The 21247-nt window shown below is 41.2% G+C and overlaps 1 protein-coding gene and 1 pseudogene across 2 annotated transcripts; one reads left to right on the forward strand and one right to left on the reverse strand.

Annotated features, from left to right (window-relative positions):
• LOC138981259 (uncharacterized) overlaps window positions 1-5956 on the forward strand; it is a 5966-nt pseudogene extending 10 nt beyond the window's left edge.
• A 4500-nt stretch (window positions 5957-10456) lies between these two features.
• Window positions 10457-21243, reverse strand: LOC138981711 (osteoclast-stimulating factor 1-like). 2 transcript variants are annotated; one of them, XM_070354732.1, is made up of 9 exons: window positions 21004-21243; window positions 19387-19416; window positions 16966-17044; window positions 16650-16703; window positions 16285-16355; window positions 15794-15852; window positions 15082-15193; window positions 12885-12932; window positions 10457-12122 (listed from the first exon to the last, which is right to left on the reverse strand). In XM_070354732.1, the coding sequence occupies exons 1-9, from the start codon at window positions 21115-21117 to the stop codon at window positions 11964-11966; spliced, it is 726 nt and encodes a 241-aa protein (XP_070210833.1). In that variant the 5' UTR covers window positions 21118-21243; the 3' UTR covers window positions 10457-11963. The 2 variants fall into 2 exon arrangements, with proteins under 2 accessions (XP_070210833.1, XP_070210835.1); XM_070354734.1 differs by lacking the exon at window positions 19387-19416.
• Between the last annotated feature and the right edge of the window lie 4 nt (window positions 21244-21247).

Below are 21247 nucleotides of genomic sequence, written 5' to 3' on the forward strand. Positions count from 1 at the left end.
ATGGCTCCGTGCGGTCAGTCTGACCCACTCCTTTAACTGTATCTAGACCAACACCCAGGTTGAGAAAGACTGTAACGTTTAACGGTCACTGTGACCTGATCATAAATTGATAATTTGTTCGTAAGTGTCAGATAAAAGATGCTGCTATCCAGAGTACAAGTTAGGGGAGAGTGGTGATATATAATTAGATACGACGGCCGGACCCGAGGCACATAAATTAGCTCTTTTTCTGTCGTGCTTCTATTCCTCGCTAACTTAGGACTCAGCAGTAACGAAAGCACATGTAAGTGTATCTACCCCCCCCCCCCCCCCAAATAAAAAATAAAAAAAAGAAAAAGAACAAAACCAAACAAACATTCAAATTAATACCCAATCAAAAAAACACAAAACCAAAACGTTAAAACAAGACCACCAGCCAACCAACCGACGAACAAACGTTGCCAACGAAACATTGACCGCAACAGCCCCCCCCCCCCCCACCCCTCCTCCCCTCAATGCCGCCCCCCCCGAATTTACCCGATGCTCCCCAGCATGTCGTAAGAGGCGACTAACGGATTCTGTTTCTCCTTTTACCATTGTTAAATGTTTCTTGAATTAGAATAGAATATAGTCAATTTTTGTAAAGATTTTAGTCAAGCAGTATGTAAGAAATGTTAAGTCCTTTGTACTGGAAACTTGCATTCTCCCAGTAAGGTAATATGTTGTACAACGTTGCAAGCCCCTGGAGCAAATGTTTGATTAGTGCTTTTGTGAACAAGAAACAATTGACAAGTGGCTCTATCCCATCTCCCCCCTTTCCCCGTCGCGATATAACCCTTCGTGGTTGAAAATGACGTTAAACACCAAATAAAGAAAACCAGACAAGTTTTTGTTTGACTGCTTCAATTCCTTTTGAATGTGGAGTAATTTTTACCGTTCAGAATAAAGGTGGAGGCGCATTTATTTTTTTCTTTTCTTTATTCGGCTGTCGACAATGAATCCGTGTGCGTTTATAGAAGGGCAAAAATCGACATTCTGTGACAGATGCGACATCAGCAAGACTTGTTTACATTCCCTCAACCCTAATCCTTCTATTCCCTCCCCCAACCACCCTGACCCCCTCCCACCCACCCTTCCCTCCTTCACTCCCGTCCCTTCACTTTCCCCATATTTATTTTATTTTACCCTGTCCATCCCCTTCCCCGGCACCCATCCCCTTCCCCCGGCATCCTTTATTATGCTGCTGTGGGGAATTTGTGCTTTAACAGGATTAACGGCGCAGGGACACACTGCCCGAGCGCTTAATCATTTCATCTTTCTCCTCGCTGCCATTGTTGTCGCGACAGTCGGGAAATACTTAGCCGTGTGGGACACAGGCCTCTTCACTAAGCCAGGGACTCGGGTCGCCATATGGGACGTTTGACTCGCCACCCGTTATCACGCGGGTAGATCTGACCTGCGTTTCTTTCCAGGGAAACGAGGCGAGTAAGCGAGATGGACTTTCATTCAATGATTTTGAGACAACTGGGCAAACGTTGAAGATACCTTTCTTCTCGTATAAACCATCTTGTAAACGGGAGCATCTCGTTACTCCCCCGTATCGTTACTCCCCCGGCTCGTTACTAACCCTAACCCTAATAACCCTAACCCGAAGGGTGAGTAACGAGCCGGGGGAGTTACGAGCTGACCCCCTTGTAAACCACCACAGATCTGTCCAGGCTTTTACATGGGATAAGCGCATTCTTCCACGTGGACACATAGGCCTACCCACAATCTACAGCTTAGTTGCTTTGTGGGCATTTTTGTAGAGTTTATTGCACAGCTACGAAACTGATTCAGTTATAAATTCTAATTTTAGACACAAAGCAGCCCGGATGTGTTGGGTGTATGTGTCCAAGTGGACGGATACTCGCGTTCCATGGACACATCTGCGATGTTTAACAGGATGCTTTTCAAAGGAAGGAATTAAGGTACCTTTGATCACGACTGATTGACATCAAACAAAGTCTTCAGTAAACAACTACAGCAAAAATCCGAGCCATATGTTTTCTGGCGCGTGAGCATGCACAGAGGGATGTTTACCTGTTCACGTCAAAAACTTCCCTGCTTTGCAATCACCAAGAATCGCGTCTACGTCTATTTTCGTATTCTCGTAAAAATCAACAATTAATTACAGTTGTCATGTCTTATTTTTGTCTAGCTTTACTAGCGACAGCCCGCCCTGTTTCTCGCCTCTGAGAAACGAACGTCTGGACACCCACTCTCTTCGATCGATGCCTGGAGTCTTGATTATGTATTGTTTCACAGTTTCGAGTTATGACATGAAATGGCCGGGCAGTGCATACATGCTTCACATAATTTGCGTTGCGCTCGTAAAAGTCATTAGCATGTATTGGTATCAATATGACGATTGTTATTTGACATTTGTCAGTGTTGCGTTTGTTGACGTCACTGCCGGTTTACGTAAGGGCGTGGCGTCAGAAGGTTAGAAACCTGGGATGACTTTTCTTAGTGCTTTTTCCTAGAATTACACAGATAGCATATACGTAAAAAATTACGGCGTAAGTCGATACATGCCAGAAACGAACGAACGAACGAACGAACCCAAAAAACAAGAACAAAAAAACGTTTCCAGGTTTGCATAGTACAGCCTATACCATATTGATGTCTCTTTTAAGTTATATTATTCTGGACGTGCAAAAACAAAGGTGTTTAATCAATCAATCAATCAATCAATCAATCAATCAATCAATCAATCAATCAACGAAAGATAACATTTAAAAAAGTGAATGAGCGAGAGGAAAGAACAAGTCGCGTAAGGCGAAAATACAATATTTAGTCAAGTAGCTGTCGAACTCACAGAATGAAACTGAACGCAATGCCATTTTTCAGCAAGACCGTATACTCGTAGCATCGTCAGTCCATCGCTCATGGCAAAGGCAGTGAAATTGACAAGAAGAGCGGGGTAGTAGTTGCGCTAAGAAGGATAGCACGCTTTTCTGTACCTCTCTTCGTTTTAACTTTCTGAGCGTGTTTTTAATCCAAACATATCATATCTATATGTTTTTGGAATCAGGAACCGACCAGGAATAAGATGAAAGTGTTTTTAAATTGATTTCGACAATTTAATTTTGATAATAATTTTTATATATTTAATTTTCAGAGCTTGTTTTTAATCCGAATATAACATATTTATATGTTTTTGGAATCAGCAAATGATGGAAAATAAGATAAACGTAAATTTGGATCGTTTTATAAAAGAAATATTATTTTTACAATTTTCAGATTTTTAATGACCAAAGTCATTAATTAATTTTTAAGCCACCAAGCTGAAATGCAATACCGAAGTCCGGGCTTCGTCGAAGATTACTTGACCAAAATTTGAACCAATTTGGTTGAAAAATGAGGGCGTGACAGTGCCGCCTCAACTTTCACGAAAAGCCGGATATGACGTCATCAAAGACATTTATCAAAAAAATGAAAAAAACGTATGGGGATATCAATCCCAGGAACTCTCATGTCAAATTTCATAAAGATCGGTCCAGTAGTTTGGTCTGAATCGCTCTACACGCACGCACACACACACACACACACACACACATACACACACACATACACCACGACCCTCGTTTCGATTCCCCCTCGATGTTAAAATATTTAGTCAAAACTTGACTAAATATAAAAAGTAGGGCCTTCTATGTGAAAATCCAGAAACGGCTATAAAACAGAAAAGAGCATGGAGCAAAAAGATGGTACACAAAAGAAGACGATGAAGGTGACGGCGAATCAAGAGCAGGGGGCATAACCACCCGTTTGAAGGACGACGGGTGAAAACAATAGTCCCGTTACTCGCCATCTGTCCTGCAACTTGGCTCGCAACCTGCTACGTCGTTTGCCAGTCTGGAACAGTTAGTGCAGCTCTGGAATCAAAGTCTCAAGAGACTACTCGAGGTAGGCTCAGCGATAGCGCGGAAACTGGGACTTTTATTTTATTTATTTATTTGTTCAGCTTTATCGTCCGTCTTGATCAATAGGCGTAACTCGTCACAGACTGAAAAGAATACCAGCCGGTTTTGACTGTTAATTGGCCCTTACTGAACATTTTAAGACTGAGAATTATGAGGATTTGGCCCTGCCGGCGGTAACTAGGATTTAAAAAAATTCATTTATTTATTACTTAATGTATGCGTGTACTTATTAATTCGATTGAGTCATGTGTTTCGAATAGTCGGGAATACACTGCCCGAGAGTTTGTCTGAACGATTGGTAGGTTGGCCATGCGGAAACTTTTACTTTTGATTGATTGATTGATTGGTTGATTGATTGATTGGTTGGTCTATTATGTTGCTTGTTTCGAACAGTCAGTCTTCTTCGTCTGAAGAGACTACCCGAGGTAGGCTAGCTGTCGGCCTTACGGTACTGGTCGAACGATTTATGGAAGAGTGGCTTTGGTCATGCCGGAACGGAGACGTTAGATTTATCCACCTTTTTATTACCGACGAAAAATGATTGTGATTTTAGGCCGGACAAACATCAACAGCTCGGTCAATTCAGTGAATTTGGCTTACAAGTTCTGCATGGCCGGGCAGACATCAACAGCTCGGTCAATTCAGTGACTTTGGCTTACAAGTTCTGCATGTCCGGGCAGACATCAACAGCTCGGTCAATTCAGTGACTTTGGCTTACACGTTCTGCATGGCCGGGCATACATCAACAGCTCGGTCAATTCAATGACTGTGGCTTACAAGTTCTGCATGTCCGGGCAGACATCAACAGCTCGGTCAATTCAATGACTTTGGCTTACAAGTTCTGCATGTCCGGGCATACATCAACAGCTCGGTCAATTCAGTGACTTTGGCTTACAAGTTCTGCATGTCCGGGCAGACATCAACAGCTCGGTCAATTCAGTGACTTTGGCTTACAAGGTCTGCATGTCCGGGCATACATCAACAGCTCGGTCAATTCAGTGACTTTGGCTTACAAGTTCTGCATGGCAGACATCAACAGCTCGGTCAATTCAGTGACTTTGGCTTACAAGTTCTGCATGGCCGGGCATACATCAACAGTTCGGTCAATTCAGTGACTTTGGCTTACAAGTTCTGCATGGCCGGGCATACATCAACAGCTCGGTCAATTCAGTGACTTTGGCTTACAAGTTCTGCATGTCCGGGCATACATCAACAGCTCGGTCAATTCAGTGACTTTGGCTTACAAGTTCTGCATGTCCGGGCAGACATCAACAGTTCGGTCAATTCAGTGACTTTGGCTTACAAGTTCTGCATGGCCGGACAGACGTCAACAGCTCGGTAAATTCAGTGACTTTGGCTTACAAGTTCTGCATGGCCGGGCATACACCAACAGTTCGGTCAATTCAGTGACTTTAGCTTACAAGTTCTGCATGGCCGGACAAACGTCAACAGCTCAGTCAATTCAGTGACTTTGGCTTACACGTTCTGCATGGCCGGACAAACGTTAACAGCTCGGTCAATTCGCAGTGACTTTGGCTTACAAGGTCTGCATGTCCGGGCATACATCAACAGCTCGGTCAATTCAGTGACTTTGGCTTACAAGTTCTGCATGTCCGGGCAGACATCAACAGTTCGGTCAATTCAGTGACTTTGGCTTACAAGTTCTGCATGGCCGGACAAACGTCAACAGCTCAGTCAATTCAGTGACTTTGGCTTACACGTTCTGCATGGCCGGCCGGCAGACATCAACAGCTCGGTCAACTTGTTCAGTGACTTTGGCTTACACGTTCTGCATGGCCGGGCATACATCAACAGCTCGGTCAATTCAATGACTTTGGCTTACACGTTCTGCATGTCCGGGCATACATCAACAGCTCGGTCAATTCAATGACTTTGGCTTACACGTTCTGCATGTCCGGGCATACATCAACAGCTCGGTCAATTCAATGACTTTGGCTTACACGTTCTGCATGTCCGGGCATACATCAACAGCTCGGTCAATTCAATGACTTTGGCTTACACGTTCTGCATGTCCGGGCATACATCAACAGCTCGGTAAATTCAGTGACTTTGGCTTACACGTTCTGCATGTCCGGGCATACATCAACAGCTCGGTCAATTCAGTGACTTTGGCTTACACGTTCTGCATGGCCGGGCAGAAGTTGCGTTTTGGTGTAAGAAAAGTGACAAAATTGACGGTCCCGACAGTCTCGTGCCAACCCCACGCCCTCTATTAATGTCTCGTTGCTGCCTGATGACAAACTCTGGCATTATACCGCTGAAGTCAGACAAGCAGGTGCTTTGAGATTTAACGGTTCCATTTCTTGTTGCAAAGATAGCAGTATCGGCGATTTCAGTGCCAGTGCACTAAAGCGCCAGCTCAGCGCACGTGAAATACTTGAACAGATGGTGCGACGAAGGGCAGGGCAGAACAGAAGGGAGGCAACACGCATGACTGTTTGCCGCAGTCTGGGTAATGCTGATGTCATAGTTACACCGTTATTGTTCTCTGTGATGGTTTTTTTGTGGTCATGATATTTGATTATGACAACTCAACCTCGCCCCCGGGCATTCTCTATGATTTTTTCTTTTTTCTTATCTTTTGTTGTTGTTTTTTCAGTGTGTGTCAGTGTGCTGAATGTTTTTTGTTGTGTCCGACTTGTGACCCGGCCGTCCACAAAAGCGCTTGACTGACTCGAGAAAATTCACACACACATACATACAGAGAGAAAGAGTGAGAGAAAGAGAGAGAGAGAAAGAGAGAGAGAGAGAGAGAGAGAGAGAGAGAGAGAGAGAGAGAGAGAGAGATTTGGGTGGCCTGTCGCGGGAAGAAAGAAACAAGTCGCGTTAGGCCAAAATACAACATTTAGTCAAGCTGTCGAACTCACAGAATGAAACTGAACGCAATGCAATATTTCAGCAAGACCGTATACTCGTAGCATCGTAAGTCCACCGCTCGTGTCAAAGGCAGTGAAATCGACAAGAAGAGCGGGGTAGTAGTTGCGCTGAGAAGAATAGCACGCTTTTCTGTACCTCTCTTCGTTTTTAACTTTCTGAGCGTGTTTTTAATCCAAACATCTATATATATATATATACGACTTGTGTCTGTGTGTGTGTCTGTGTGTTCGCGATGCACGGCCAAGGTTCTCTATGGATCTGTTTCAAATTTGGTGGCCATATTCAGGTACACCCGGGACACAACCTGGTCGATGAGATATTTCAACACGTGCTCTCAGCGCGCAGCGCTGAACCGATTTTGGTTTTTCTCTGGATCCATTCCCAGTAACTCTTCCTTATCTTCTCCAGTGTTTTCAGCGTTTATCTCCCTTCCTTCGTGTGGCGTCAATCCATATTCCCGTTTCTATTTTTAGAAGGTCACTGTCGACAACGCTCAATCCATATTCCCGTTATACTATTTTTAGAAGGTCACTGTCCCGGCGAAGCCGGGTATTACTCTTCTCCAGTGTTTTGCGCGTTTATCTCCCTTCCTTCGTGCGGTGCGCCGGCAAAGCCTGCGTACACCCGGCAAAGCTGGGTCCCCGGCGCAGCCGGGTATCCGGCTCAACTTCTTCCCGGCGAAGCCGTACCCGGCGAAGCGGGTATTCATCTAGTATCATATATAGAGAATACTACATGGCTTGCTGTGTCGTACCAGATTTACACGAGTTGTTTTTTTAAATATTGAACTGCGAGCGAAAGCGAGCTGTTCACTATTTGAAAAAGCAACGAGTGTAAATCTGGTACGACACAGCAAGCCGTGTAGTATTCTGTTTATCCTACATACTGTACTTACGTGTATTTTACTGAAAATGTCTTGCAGACGAGGCAGCTAAACTTGAAGACGCTTGTTTTGGAACCTCGATCTCTTCTAAAGCCTCGTGCAATCTATTACGTCAAAGCAAAGAAACGTCACTCTGAAAGTGTGGCGTGACGTGTTAGTTCTAAATATTCATCGAGGGTAATTAGCGAGTCACTCTGAAAGTGTGGCGTGACGTGTTAGTTCTAAATATTCATCGAGGGTAATTAGCTAGCGCAAGTTTTGTTTCTATAATGACGTTTGTCTCGGTGACTTTGGCATCATAAGCAGTGGAAAAACAGGTCCCTGCCAGACTTGCTTGACATGACCTCATTTACATGATATACACACGTGTGATTTGAGCGATTATTATCTCACGGGTGTCTCTCTCACGTATGTAGGATAACTATATGTTTTTGGAATCAGGAACTGACAAGGAATAAGATGAAAGTGTTTTTAAATTGATTTCGAAAATTTAATTTTGATCATAATTTTTATATTCTTAATTTTCAGATCTTGTTTTTAATCCAAATATAACATATTCATATGTTTTTGGAATCAGAAAATGATGAAGAATAAGATGAACGTAAATTTGGATCGGTTTAAAATTTTTTTTTTTTTTTTACATTTTTCAGATTTTTAATGACCAAAGTCATTAATTAATTTTTAAGCCACCAAGCTGAAATGCAATACCGAAGTCCGGCCTTCGTCGAAGATTGCTTGGCCAAAATTTCAATAAATTTTATTGAAAAATGAGGGTGTGACAGTGCCGCCTCAACTTTTACAAAAAGCCGGATATGACGTCATCAAAGGTATTTATTGAAAAAAAGAAAAAAACGTCCGGGGATATCATTCCCAGGAACTCTCATGTAAAATTTCATAAAGATCGGTCCAGTAGTTTGGTCTGAATCGCTCTACACACACACACGCACAGACAGACAGACAGACAGACACACACACGCACAGACAGACAGACAGACACACACACACACACACATACACCACGACCCTCGTCTCGATTCCCCCTCTATGTTAAAACATTTAGTCAAAACTTGACTAAATGTAAAAACACAATCCTGCAAAACACATTTTTTAATGCTGGGGTGCACTTTATTTTGTTCCAATAGATATGTATACTTGATCTTTTCAGTTCTTCCCAAATCATTACAAAAATGATGTGAATAATTACAGACTAGTAAAGCATGATTTCGGACATGTTTACCTGCAACAGGAAAGATGTATTCCCGGCTACATAAACATGCTAAGCATTTTTTTGCATCTGCGTTTTTTTTCTGCCATGGGCACACAGAAGAGTGCAGGCAAAGTAGGGTGGGGGTATGTACCTAAAAAAACCTTAATGCATGTAAATGTATGTCACAACCACTGCAGTAATTCTTTGCTGGATTGGGTTTTACACCTTCTTTTCACAATCTACAAAAAACCACTTATTTTTTTCTCAAGCATGCACCACAACTAATATTCCATCACTTTGTCAATGAAAATAATGTGATACATGTACTATCATGTGTGAATAAAATAATTAACTTGCTACACATGAACTTCAATGTACCGCTGGCATCAATTTTGAAACAGGCTATCAACTTCGACCGGAAATTACATTATAAATTGAGAATATGTCAGATCTGCATCTTTATGATTTGCAGTTTTGTACAAACAGTTATGTTGGAGGCACAACAATATCACCCAAGTGTATGCAATGTACATACAAATGTCCATGCAAAAAACAAATAAACAACAGCACCAACATCTCTTTCTCACTCTCTCTCTTACTTTTGTTATTCGTTGGTTTTGAATAATGAGCAAAGCTCATGGAGTAGCTGTATAACAGCATAACTCTTGAGCATAAATGTAAAGTCAAAACAAATAAATGGTTTTGACCATGTAAACTTTGTATATATGTTTATGCTAATGTACAACAAAAATACTGATCACAGTGCTTATGCAACTGAACACCATTTTGCTCTTTGTTTATTTCATTTTGGCTAAAAAGCATTCGCTGAATTAAAAAAATGACATTCAGTACCAGTTAACCATTTGCATCCAGCACAAAATAACACCGTCTTCTGTGCAGTCCCCATGATATGGGAAGTAACTCCACAAATTTCAAACTTTAAAGATTCGTAGCAAAGTAACCAAACTGAGGGTTTTGAAACCATAAACGCTCAAAATTCGCAGGCAGCTGGTAGAAACAGAAACAAGTACGTGTCATATTGCATTGTAGGTGTTATGAAAGCAAAAGTGTAAGTGGTTAGCATTGTGTTCCAGGTTCTACACATGGGTTCTCTAATGGGTTCTCCAGCGGGTGATGTTGGGCCTGATAGGAGGCATTGGGTTAACTTGTATATTAATAAATTACCAAGCTGATTGAAACACTAATGGCAATCACTAATATCACACAATAAGAGTAGATATGGACCATTGCACAAACTCCCTGTCACCAAGGTCTGTTTAACTTAAACATGGCTCTGAAATACTGTGCCAAGTAGCGGACCACAAACAACAACAACAACGCTGACAGGCACCAAATCAACAAAAAGCAAACAACCGTTTTCCCACAATAATAACAACAACCCCACTGGGGCACATGACCACTTTCCACACAAATGCTAATCTAAACAAATGATAGAAACAGAAAAGATAAACAATTAATCCACACAGTTACTGGAGAAGAAACTGGAACACGGAGCAGATCTTTAACCTTCACCGGATCACGCTTCGAACTATGCAGTCCGGATGATGTGGGTCGTGTATGACCCATACTTTCCAATGAAGGATTCAACGTAAAAAGTATAGGTCGTACACGACCCACGCCATCCGAATAAGGATAATTCCATATGGGTCGACCACAACCCACATCATCCAGACTGTGTAGTTCAAATTACGTCATTGTTTATTTGTTTGTTTACAAAGATAATCTTTTAACAAGAAGAGCAAACGCTCGATCGAGTCACTTTCGCAGTTCTGAATATTATATGAGGCATCAGATGGACAGGAAGAAATTGCTATTCACAACACAATGAGTCACGTTCACATAAAATTTGAGCCCGGTCACTTTTATAGTTTCCGAGAAAAGCCCAACGTTAAGTTGTGTGTTGCCGAACAGAAAAGGCTAGTTATCTCCCTTGTTTTTCTGATAACGTTCGTAAAAGGCTACAGATGTAAATACTTTGATGTAAAGAATAATCCTACAAAGTTTCAATCACATCCGATGAACTTTGTCAAAGATATAAAATGTCTAATTTTTCCTTTGACGCTGACCTGTGACCTTGAAAAAGGTCAAAGGTCAACGAAACCATCGTTAAAGTGTAGAGGTCATTGGAGGTCACGACTAAACAAAATATGAGCCCGATCGCTTTGATAGTTTCCGAGAAAAGTCCAACGTTAAGGTGGTGTCTACGGACGGCCGGCCGGACGGCCGGCCGGACAGACTAACACTGACCGATTACATAGTCACTTTTTCTCAAGTGACTCAAAAATTGGGCAATAGGATGGTCGTATGGTGAGTGGAGATTACATGGAGTCTCAATTAAAAACTCCAAATAGTTTCAGAGATAAAGACGATTTTGTGAGGGTCTGAGTCCTCCACGACCCACAAAGCACGGTGAAGGTTAACAGAAAGTGAACATCATCACAAATTAAGTGGCATCACCCGGGAACAGACTACTTCCAATTCAGTAGGGGGGCGACTATCCTCAACCCGGCGGGTCCCCAGGTGGCGGATAGGGGAACGGCCCCCAGATATGGGGGCCAGCTGCGAATATAGAATAAGCAGTCCCGGACCAACTAGCGGTGTCTCTACCAGGACGGGGTGGGTTGGCAGATGGCACTGACTACCCTATAAATGCCCTACGTGTCCGATGACGGTTACACCATGCGGGTAAGAGCCGCATTAAAAGCTCTAGCCCCGGGGTGGGACCCCCGGTAAGAAATCCCCCATGTGTTCCCAGGGTTAGGTTTTTGAGCCAGGAACTAAGGGCGGGGTAACCCTGAAAGAAACCTAAGGGCTGAAGTTGGAGGATCTGGGCCAACAGGCGCACCTTAACCAACCACAGATCCACGCAAAATGAAATGTCGACAGTCAAAAAAACAGCGAACGACAAGAAGAAGTGGCATCAATATTGACAGAACTTGCATGCTTCCGTGATCTTTTCCCAAAAGGTTCTGGAGTATTTATTCTAAGTAAGTCCGTGTCACAAGCACTATTTCCAGACGGAGAAATTTGGTTGATTCCCTCCACCTGACCTTCCTGACATGCTACGACCTTGACCCTCTAGGTCCTCTGCCAGGACATCACCCATCATGGCTGCTGCCATGAACCGATCTTCTTGACGGCCATCCGTAGGTCCTGAATACTCTGCCTGTTGAAGCAGAGATATGTTGACAGTGTTTAAAAAAAAAAAACTACAATGGTACCTGTGATCAACTTACAACACCCTTGAGAGCAACCAGAAGTGTCCCTATATACATGGCAGCTGGCCTTTTATGAGAGTGATTCTTTGGTAAAAATTATTACAGGAACAGACAGAATAAAGCATCTTCCCATGGGAGGTGTCCTCTCATCAGATGGGTCTTACATTGCAGGTACAGTGGAACCCCCCTTTTAAGACCCCCCAATTTAAGACTCCCTCCCTTTTAAGACCCTGTTTTCTTAGACTTTCTATTCATAGCCTCTGTAAATTTACCCCCATTTTAAGACTCCCTCCTTTTTAAGACCTGATTTTCTCAGATTTTTAGAGGTCTTAAAAGGGGGGTTCCACTGTACCACTGTCAATGAAACAACACCAGATACCTCCTGACAACAAATGCGCTTGTTGTACGTAAATAGTTCCATTTGCAAATGGACACATATAGCAGATGAAACAAAAGAATACCTCTGGGTGATCATATTAAGGTATCTTATATCAGGTACTTACCTGCCAGCTCATATAACATGGATATTTTCAGGAGAAACTCAGATTGTAATTCTTAAAACAAATTCACATGACCCAATATTTTCCCTCCAAACTTCTTCTTTATTAATTCAACTTACATGCAACTTGTACAATGACAACTTGTACAATGATTTCCTTCAGACTTTAAAGAATAATCAGTAGAAATTAACATTCAAAGAGTAAACTTACCATTTTGATGCCGTAACCAGGTTGTCTTTGTCCATTTGGCGCGGAACCCTGTTGAGAAACACAAACCATATTATACCAACAACTACACCATAAGACTAGAAACCTTCAAGTGTGACTTAAAGCAGAAACTTGTACAGTTTTAATGTGCACTAATAGTTTAGGATGAGAGATTATGTGCAGTGGAACCCCGTTTCAAAATACTTAGATTTAAAACTCTCCTTTTTTAAGACCTTGATTTGCCAGATTTTCTGTTCTTAACCTCTGAAAATGTACCTCCATTTGAAGACTCCCTCCTGATTTTCTCAGTTTTTTTGAGGTCTTAAAAGGGGGGTTCCACTGTATACAAAATAGTCATTATAGTAAACAAATTTTAATATGTCCATGTCATCCTGAACTCAGGTCAAAATGAGTTCGGCTCATTCTATCCCTGACAGGATGCCTTGGTTTTCCTTGTCTGGCGAGGAAATCGATTTTTTTACATATTTAGATTTTTTTGTACTGTGTTATGGATGTAAGCAGATTCGCGATCGTCGATAATGATTTTTCATGGTGTTGTGTAATTTTTAAATTACAAAGGAATTGATATGTAAGACAGTTTCAAGCGAGCTATTTTTTGCGGCTGTATTTACTGTGCAAACAACTCTAAATATGGCAAAAGTGTCACGTGATAATCAACCGTTTGGTTTCGGCGCTCGCTGGAGCAGACGATTTTTTCGGTAACCAGTTGACAGTGATGAAACCATATATTACGGTCTCCTTCCGGCAGCTGTCCCAAAATTTCGACTTGTTTTGACCTTAGAATGATGTCTTTATCATAACTGTGAAGAACAGAACGGAGATCACTGTCGAAGTCGGCCAATCTGCAATTATTTTCGTCTCGCGAACACTGCTCGCGAACAACATATGGGAGATAATTCTGTATTCTTGTTTTGATAGATTCGTGTAGGACTTTAGCGTCCGGTCAGAGAGACAACTGGCGATAGCCGTGGATCGATGATTATCAGAATGATGTCCATGTATCCATATTGCTTCCAACCACAAGTCATTTGCTTCATGTTGTCCCCTCTCCTAACCACCACTCTACATTTTAATGCACCATAATCTGTCCTACAATCTGTCTGTTTGTCAATACATGTACATGAATCTGTCTGTTTATTCATCCATGCCAGCAAATGACTATATCATTATTGTTGCTCATCCAGTCTATTCTCATGTATGTTTAATTAATCACCATTACTTTCAGCCAATTTAAAGGGGGTAGAAGGGGAGGAAATAAGTGGAGTTCAGAAAAATGGAGGTCCTCCACACTAAAACCATAACCAAGTGATCAGGGCATATTAAACGCAATAATGACAAGATCAAGGAAACAAATAACTTGAGTGCTCTAAGTAAACAACAACATTAATTAAAGTAATAAAGAACGAGTCACCTCGAGAGAATAGATAAAGAATCATCGAAAAAAGCAAACGACTTTCTTATCCTCTCGAGAGAATAGTTAAGAGATACAGAGAACCAAACAAATGACTTTCATCATCATGAAAATTGGGTGGCCGAGTGGTAATGCACTTGCGCTCGGAAGCGAGAGGTTGCGAGTTTGACCCTGGGTCAGGGCGTTAGCAATTTTCTCCCCCCTTTCCTAACCTAGGTGGTGGGTTCAAGAGCTAGTCTTTCGGATGAGACGAAAAACCGAGGTCCCTTCGTGTACACTACATTGGGGTGTGCACGTTAAAGATCCCACGATTGACAAAAGGGTCTTTCCTGGCAAAATTGTATAGGCATAGATAAAAATGTCCACCAAAATACTCGTGTGACTTGGAATAATAGGCCGTGAAAAGTAGGATATGCGCCGAAATGGCTGCGATCTGCTGGCCGCTGTGAATGCGTGATGTATTGTGTAAAAAAAAATCCATCTCACACATTATAAATAAATCCCTGTGCCTTGAATATGTGCGCGATATAAATTGCATAAAAAATCCAAAAAAAATCCCTGCGCTTAGAACTGCACCCACGGAATACGCGCGATATAAGCCTCATATTGATTGATTGATTGATTGATTGAAAACAAGGAGACTGGTTCGACATAACTCTCACTTTCTTTTGTTGTCTAAATTTACAGCACTTACTTCCCTTTATCTGCCTAACTTGCTTATGATGTAAAAGAATAAAGTTCATAACAATGGAGTTCCTCTAAACTGACCTTCCTGATGATATGTTTGTTAATGAGCCCAGCCCTGGGTGTTCTCTCCAGTCCAAGCACTGCGAACAGCGGCCAGATCTTGTCTGATGCTGAGGCAAAGTCTTTGGGAGTCCTGGAGTATAAATTCAGACAGTCACAGTTTTCATTATGTTTTAGCACCGTGCTTGCTCAGCATGAATTAAGAGGTAGTCAATTAAATGTTACTAGTTTAAGAACATCATAGGCACATGCAATTAACCTGTAATCTTAATAATTGTTCCACAGAGGTATTTTTGCAGTACATGTAGTATTATTCCACACAGTGTATATTTGTAGTGAAGGAATGTCTCAGACCTCTCTCCCCTAAACCTCCAACCCTAAAAGCAGATGTGACAGTGAGACTATTTAATGCGTACCCCTTCACAGCAAACTCTCTGCAGAGTTGTCTGCCGGCCTTGACGGCTTGAACGTGGGCTATTTATAGTATGTTTCGACGTTGTTCTTGTATGTCAGTCGCCGGTTAGACACCTGTCAATTGTAGAGTTCTGTTTGTGATGGGGTCTGGCTGCTCTCTCTCTCTCTCTGATCTCTCTCTCTCACACACACACACACGCATACACACACACACACAAACCTGCACACACACTGGTACCAATACTCAATTTTTGCAGTCTCTATCGCTCAGCCATTTGTGACAGCAAGTATTTCACACAGTGAAGTATAAATGTCTGACCTTCCCTCTGCATCAGGCAGTTCAGGCTGGGCACCATTTTCTAGTAGCGTCATCACAACCTGTGACACAAAAATAGATTTTAAGTAGAAACCAAATTACTTTTTGACAAAGAAATTTCAGCTGGAAATTATTAACAGAGAATTCAAATTTGAAGAAGAGATTTTTTTTAAATCTAAGACACATGATGCTTTTGCACTCATGCAAACATGCCCCCCCCCCCCCCCCCCCCATCATTACACAAAAATTATCTTTCTCTCTCTGACCTATCTGCATCAGGTTTTTTTTCTCTCTCTCTCTCTCTCTCTCTCTCTCTCTCTCTCGATCTCTCTCTCTCTCTCTCTCTTTAATATTTCTCTATACCACAACTCATCTCCCCCTTCTATTTCACTTGCCCCTCTCTCTAAGTCCCTCTTTTGTTTCAAACTCACTCTCTAGCTACTGTCTCATTTTTAATCACAACATTGTTCTTTCTGTCAGGAAAGTGAACTCACTGGGCCATACTCCTGAAAGGTGGCTGCATGTAAGGGAGTCCACAGAGACCCTTTGTTCTGTTTGTTGAGGTCTGGAAGTAAAGATTGAGAAATTCATAAACAATTATAATAATAATTATCATAATAGTTATACTAATAAGTAAAAAAAAAACAAAGACAAAAAAATCTATTTTTTTATGAAAACAAATTGCTGACAGAGTAAGGAATAAAAAACAAACCCAAACAAACCAATCAACAAAAACAACCTACAAACAGAAACAACAAATTACATAACTTAGAAAACTGAAAAATTAACCATGAGAGAGTGTGAGTGAGTGTGTGTGTGTGTGTGTGTGTGTGTGCGTGTGCGTGTATGTGAGACCCACCTGCCCCTGTCTGAATCAACTGTTTCACTATATCCTTGATACCCCAGAAACAGGCTGAAAGCAAAAAGCACAACATCAATGCCACACATTAAATATCATAAGAACATTTCATGTGACAGTTTTTGTCTGAGAATAAGGAATTTGTTAAAATTACCTCTCACAAATTCATTTAGAGCATCTACCTTAAAATGAGCAAGAACAGAACCATTTTTCACAACAGAAACATGTGTTTTGTTTTAATATTGTGTTTGTTCATTTATGCGCTGGATACATCATATCAAACTAAATAAAAATCTGCGCTAAGAATAAGACCTACCAATGTATAGTTGACTCTGCCTTGCCTCTGCCCCTGAGCCTTGAATTTGTATGTTTTCAGATAAGAACTGTTGGACTAACTGCAACAAAGACATTTGACGAGAAATTGAAAACTTGGGAGCACGATATGAACTGCAAAATAATCAGGAAAAGTAACTCTCCATCTTCCCTCCCAACTTAATTTTGCTGTAGTTAAAGACTGACTTCCCATGAAAACACTGTTGAAATAAAACAAAATATGAATTGTAAGGTTGTTGTTTTGTTTGTTTGTTAACAAGCCAGTGAAAAAATCCTTTGTAGAATACAGTATTTGACACATTTCAGTTAAATTAATATTCAATCAATCACTGATTCATGAAGTGAAATATGCTTAAATTACAGTATGTATAGAACTTAAAAATCCACAATGCAACATAAAAATACACAAACAAAAGTGGATGTTTCCACCCTTGTATTCTTTTTCACAACATCAAACGGAACATCTTGGCAAATTCTAGAGTTTTCACTGTTACTGATAGGCACTGTCTTTATATACAGTACTAGTCCAGTATAAATAATTTGACTCCCCATCATCTCAGATCTGCCCAGGCTTTAACATAGGATAAAACCAACCCTCCACTTGGACACATACCACAAATCAGCAACCTAGCTGCTTTCTGTGAGAGAGCTATTTTAAACAAATTAAAGTAAATTAATTTATCAAAGAATTGCCACTCTACACATAAAGCAATTGGGATGTTGATTTTTGGCATCTGTCTAAGTGGAGGGTTGGTCTTATCCCAGGTAAAAGCCTTGTCAGATCTGAAATAGTGAGCAGAACTTATTTCATGGGAAGGACTGCGCCTTTTAAGTGAACAACACATATTGACTGACGTCACACACACAATATCAAAGAAAACAATAAGAAGTACAGGAAGCAACATCTGTCTTGTAACAAAAAAAAGTGTATGAATATAGACACTGTTCAAGAAAACGGTCAACATTTCCCAACAGAAGCTAATAAACTATTCATGCTTCCTAACCCTTCACGCCTTGTCTAGACATGATCAGCACAAAAGACTGAAGTGCTGTTCACATGGTAGAATTTCAACCAACTTCACCCCAACTTTAGTTGATTTGAAGTCGCTCCCGAGTTGCTGAGGCCAAGTCATGGAAAAAGTCTGCCACTCAAACAGTCCCGGTGAACAGCACTTCGTCTTCATATAAAAATACCCTAATTGTTCAGTATTGGCGTTAACCAGTATTTACCGGTTGAAATGAGAAAATACCGGAACAAAATTGGCTGCCGGACCTACTGGTTGATTTTTAGAACTACCGTGTTTTTTTCGCTGGTAAAACAACAAAACCAGTACTCTGAGTTGGACTCTTACTGGTTCTAATGACCAGCCTACCGTTTTTTCCCCGGACTGTTTGCATCATAAAAGTTTGCGTACCAGTTTGAACAAATACTAGCACCATCACTGTTGTTGCAGAATAAATAGATATGAAGTGCACACATCCATGGTTCTACCACTAAGAGCTCAGTGCACAGAAAACATCCAATTTTTACTGGACACAAAATGACACATTACACAATTGACAAATTCTAAACATAACTATGTCAGGTTTTTGTTTTTTTTGGCAGGCGAAAGAGTTTCCTTTTTTAAAAACAGTGAGGCCAAGACAGGTGACCACTGATCGATCAGTAGAGGAAAATGATTATGGCTGCAGTCAGTAGTGAGATCTGATCACCATATTTTCACAAGAAAAGTGTATCATATTGAGTGGACACTTCATAAGACTACCTCCCCCCCCCCCATCTACTAACAAAATAAAATAAAATAAATAAATAAAAAGTTTGTTTCTGATGACAATTAAGGCCCAAAAATTAGGGTTGGTTTGTCATTTACATGTTTTGATTGAAGTTGATTGTTTTTTTTATTTACACAGATGCATGTTTCTTATCATTGGCTGCAGAAACCATGCGAGCTGTGTTCCACGGATGTAGAGGAAGTGTTACAAACTGCCTGTGTAAAAATCGATTTTTCAGGATTACAAAAAGTTCTAAAGTTGGGAGGGAAAAATAGGGTTGTTCGGGAAATCAGAAACGTTGCACTCTTTTTCTTGGTTTAACATACACACCGAAGCTCATTATTTACTGTGATGCAATGATCACTTGACTCCACTGATCAACAGTGCATGTGGGTTTGTCTCACTGTTTTGAAGGGGCGCCAACTCTTTCCAAGACGCAATAAAAAAACAAATGTGTCATTTCTGAATATCTTTATCAGAAGAGGTTATTTAGCAACCCAAATGGTTGTGTTTCACTATTGCAGTAATGTGCAAACAACAGCATGTCAATGAAGCGTAAACCACTGAAATAAACACCACAACCAATGCATGATCACCAGGGGCAAAACCTCGGTTAACTTTAACATGTTACCTTCAGGGTTTGTGCGTCCGGGCTTTTAAGCTATGAGAAGTAGAAGGAAGATAGAAACCAGAAAAATGATGAGAAAATGACTAAGTGACAATTAAGCCATTTCTGACTATATATATACATGCACCATTTACTCTAGATTAAACATTCAATCCCACATTTTCTTTAAACATGCATCAAGATCTCATACACCTAATTCAAATCGAAGTGGATTCACAGCGCGCGGCGCGTTGTGCAGCGTTGCGATTTACAACGCGCGGCGCTACGAGGAGCGCTGCGATTCACGACGCGCGATGTATTCTGCTGTTACATTTTCTTCACAATCGCAAAGTTTACAACAGCTACATCTATCTGATCTATTTGAGAAATAAAACTCAATAAAACGAAAAACAGAGCTCCATTCTCTCTCTCACTCTTTCAACTGAGTTCACTATATATCGCTGCGCCGATGTAAAACGTGCCTAAGTTCCGGCCTTGAATACTTGGCAGTCATATCACTACATGTCATTGCAATGGCTTCTACTATATGGAAAGCAGCTGAGTTTTTAAACTGGGATGACGTTTTTAAACAAGTATCCGAGTACAGTGCCGCAGAACCGCTGTTAATCGGTGTAACACCAGTAAACACTTCAGCAGCCATTTTGGAATTCGCGCATGCGCAGATAGTTTTTTTCGTGTTTTTTTTCCCCGGTTGATTAGAACACGTATATTCAGTCTGCAGAAAGTGCAATTTTGTAGTCTTGCAGCCCTGAAGTTGCTTTTGAGTGTCCAAAGAAAGAGTGTAAAGGTTCTAAGGATTACATCGGGCACACAAATACGCGATTTTTCTTGTTTTTCTGGTTGCATGATTTGAACGCATGCGCAGATCGTTTTTTTCGAGTGTTTGTTTTTTCTTCTCTTTCGGGTTCCTTCTTCGTTCCATGTAAGCGCTGGAACTGTTAACTGGTGTATAGATTCACTTGAGATAATATAATAGAGGTAGGTGCAATCAATTGTTGTTAAAAATGTTGCTGATAATCATACATGTACAAAAATAAAGCGCGTCAACAATCTGCGCTGGTGAGAGCAATAGCCGCGCTCTGGGAATCGCTGCGCTGCACAACACGCCGCGCTCTGTGAATCGCCGCGCTGCACAGCGCGCCGCGCTCTGGGAATCGCTTGCCAATTCAAATCTTGAAACATTGTTTCTTGTTGCCTGTTGACCTATAGCTGATTATTCCTTCCAGGCACATTAATAAAAAAATAAAAAGAGACTCTAATCACAATACCATCAGCGCAAACATAGTACTTTTACTCAATACTGATATAAATTAACAAGCGGTCCTAACTGGAAAAATAGTTTCGTTGTCTGCACCCACTCCAACATGGCTGCCTCATTGTATTCCTATAATTATTGTGCTGATAGCATGGTAGATAGTCAACATTTACAGTTGATGAATTGAAGATTACATTTCCATTCCTTGGATAGTGAGCAAGATGCCTCCGAAGTCTCACGAGGCGGGATGGAAGTCTCAATTTTGGTTCACTGTTGTTACGACGATTTTGTTCTTGTGGAAACATGAAAAAAAATGTACTTATACTTATAGGTTTAAACTCGCAACAAAAACAGTTGTAACATACCTGATCATCTCCTTGTTTGGCTAGCGTGGATATATTTTCAATGGGAATCTTTGCAGTTTGTAAATGCCCTCTCAAGTCTCTCAAGACCGCGTCTTCGTAGTTTTCGTCAGCCATTTCTGAGGGCCTTTCTTGCGCGTCTATGCCGACCAAATGTTCACTTCCGGGTCAGGAACTGTCGTCTGCTGGTGGAAAACTGTTTTGGTTGAAATTAGTCCATGCATGGCATATTTTAATACCATCAAAT

Source organism: Littorina saxatilis, linkage group LG12, assembly GCF_037325665.1.
Source record: "Littorina saxatilis isolate snail1 linkage group LG12, US_GU_Lsax_2.0, whole genome shotgun sequence".
Taxonomy (NCBI): domain Eukaryota; kingdom Metazoa; phylum Mollusca; class Gastropoda; order Littorinimorpha; family Littorinidae; genus Littorina; species Littorina saxatilis.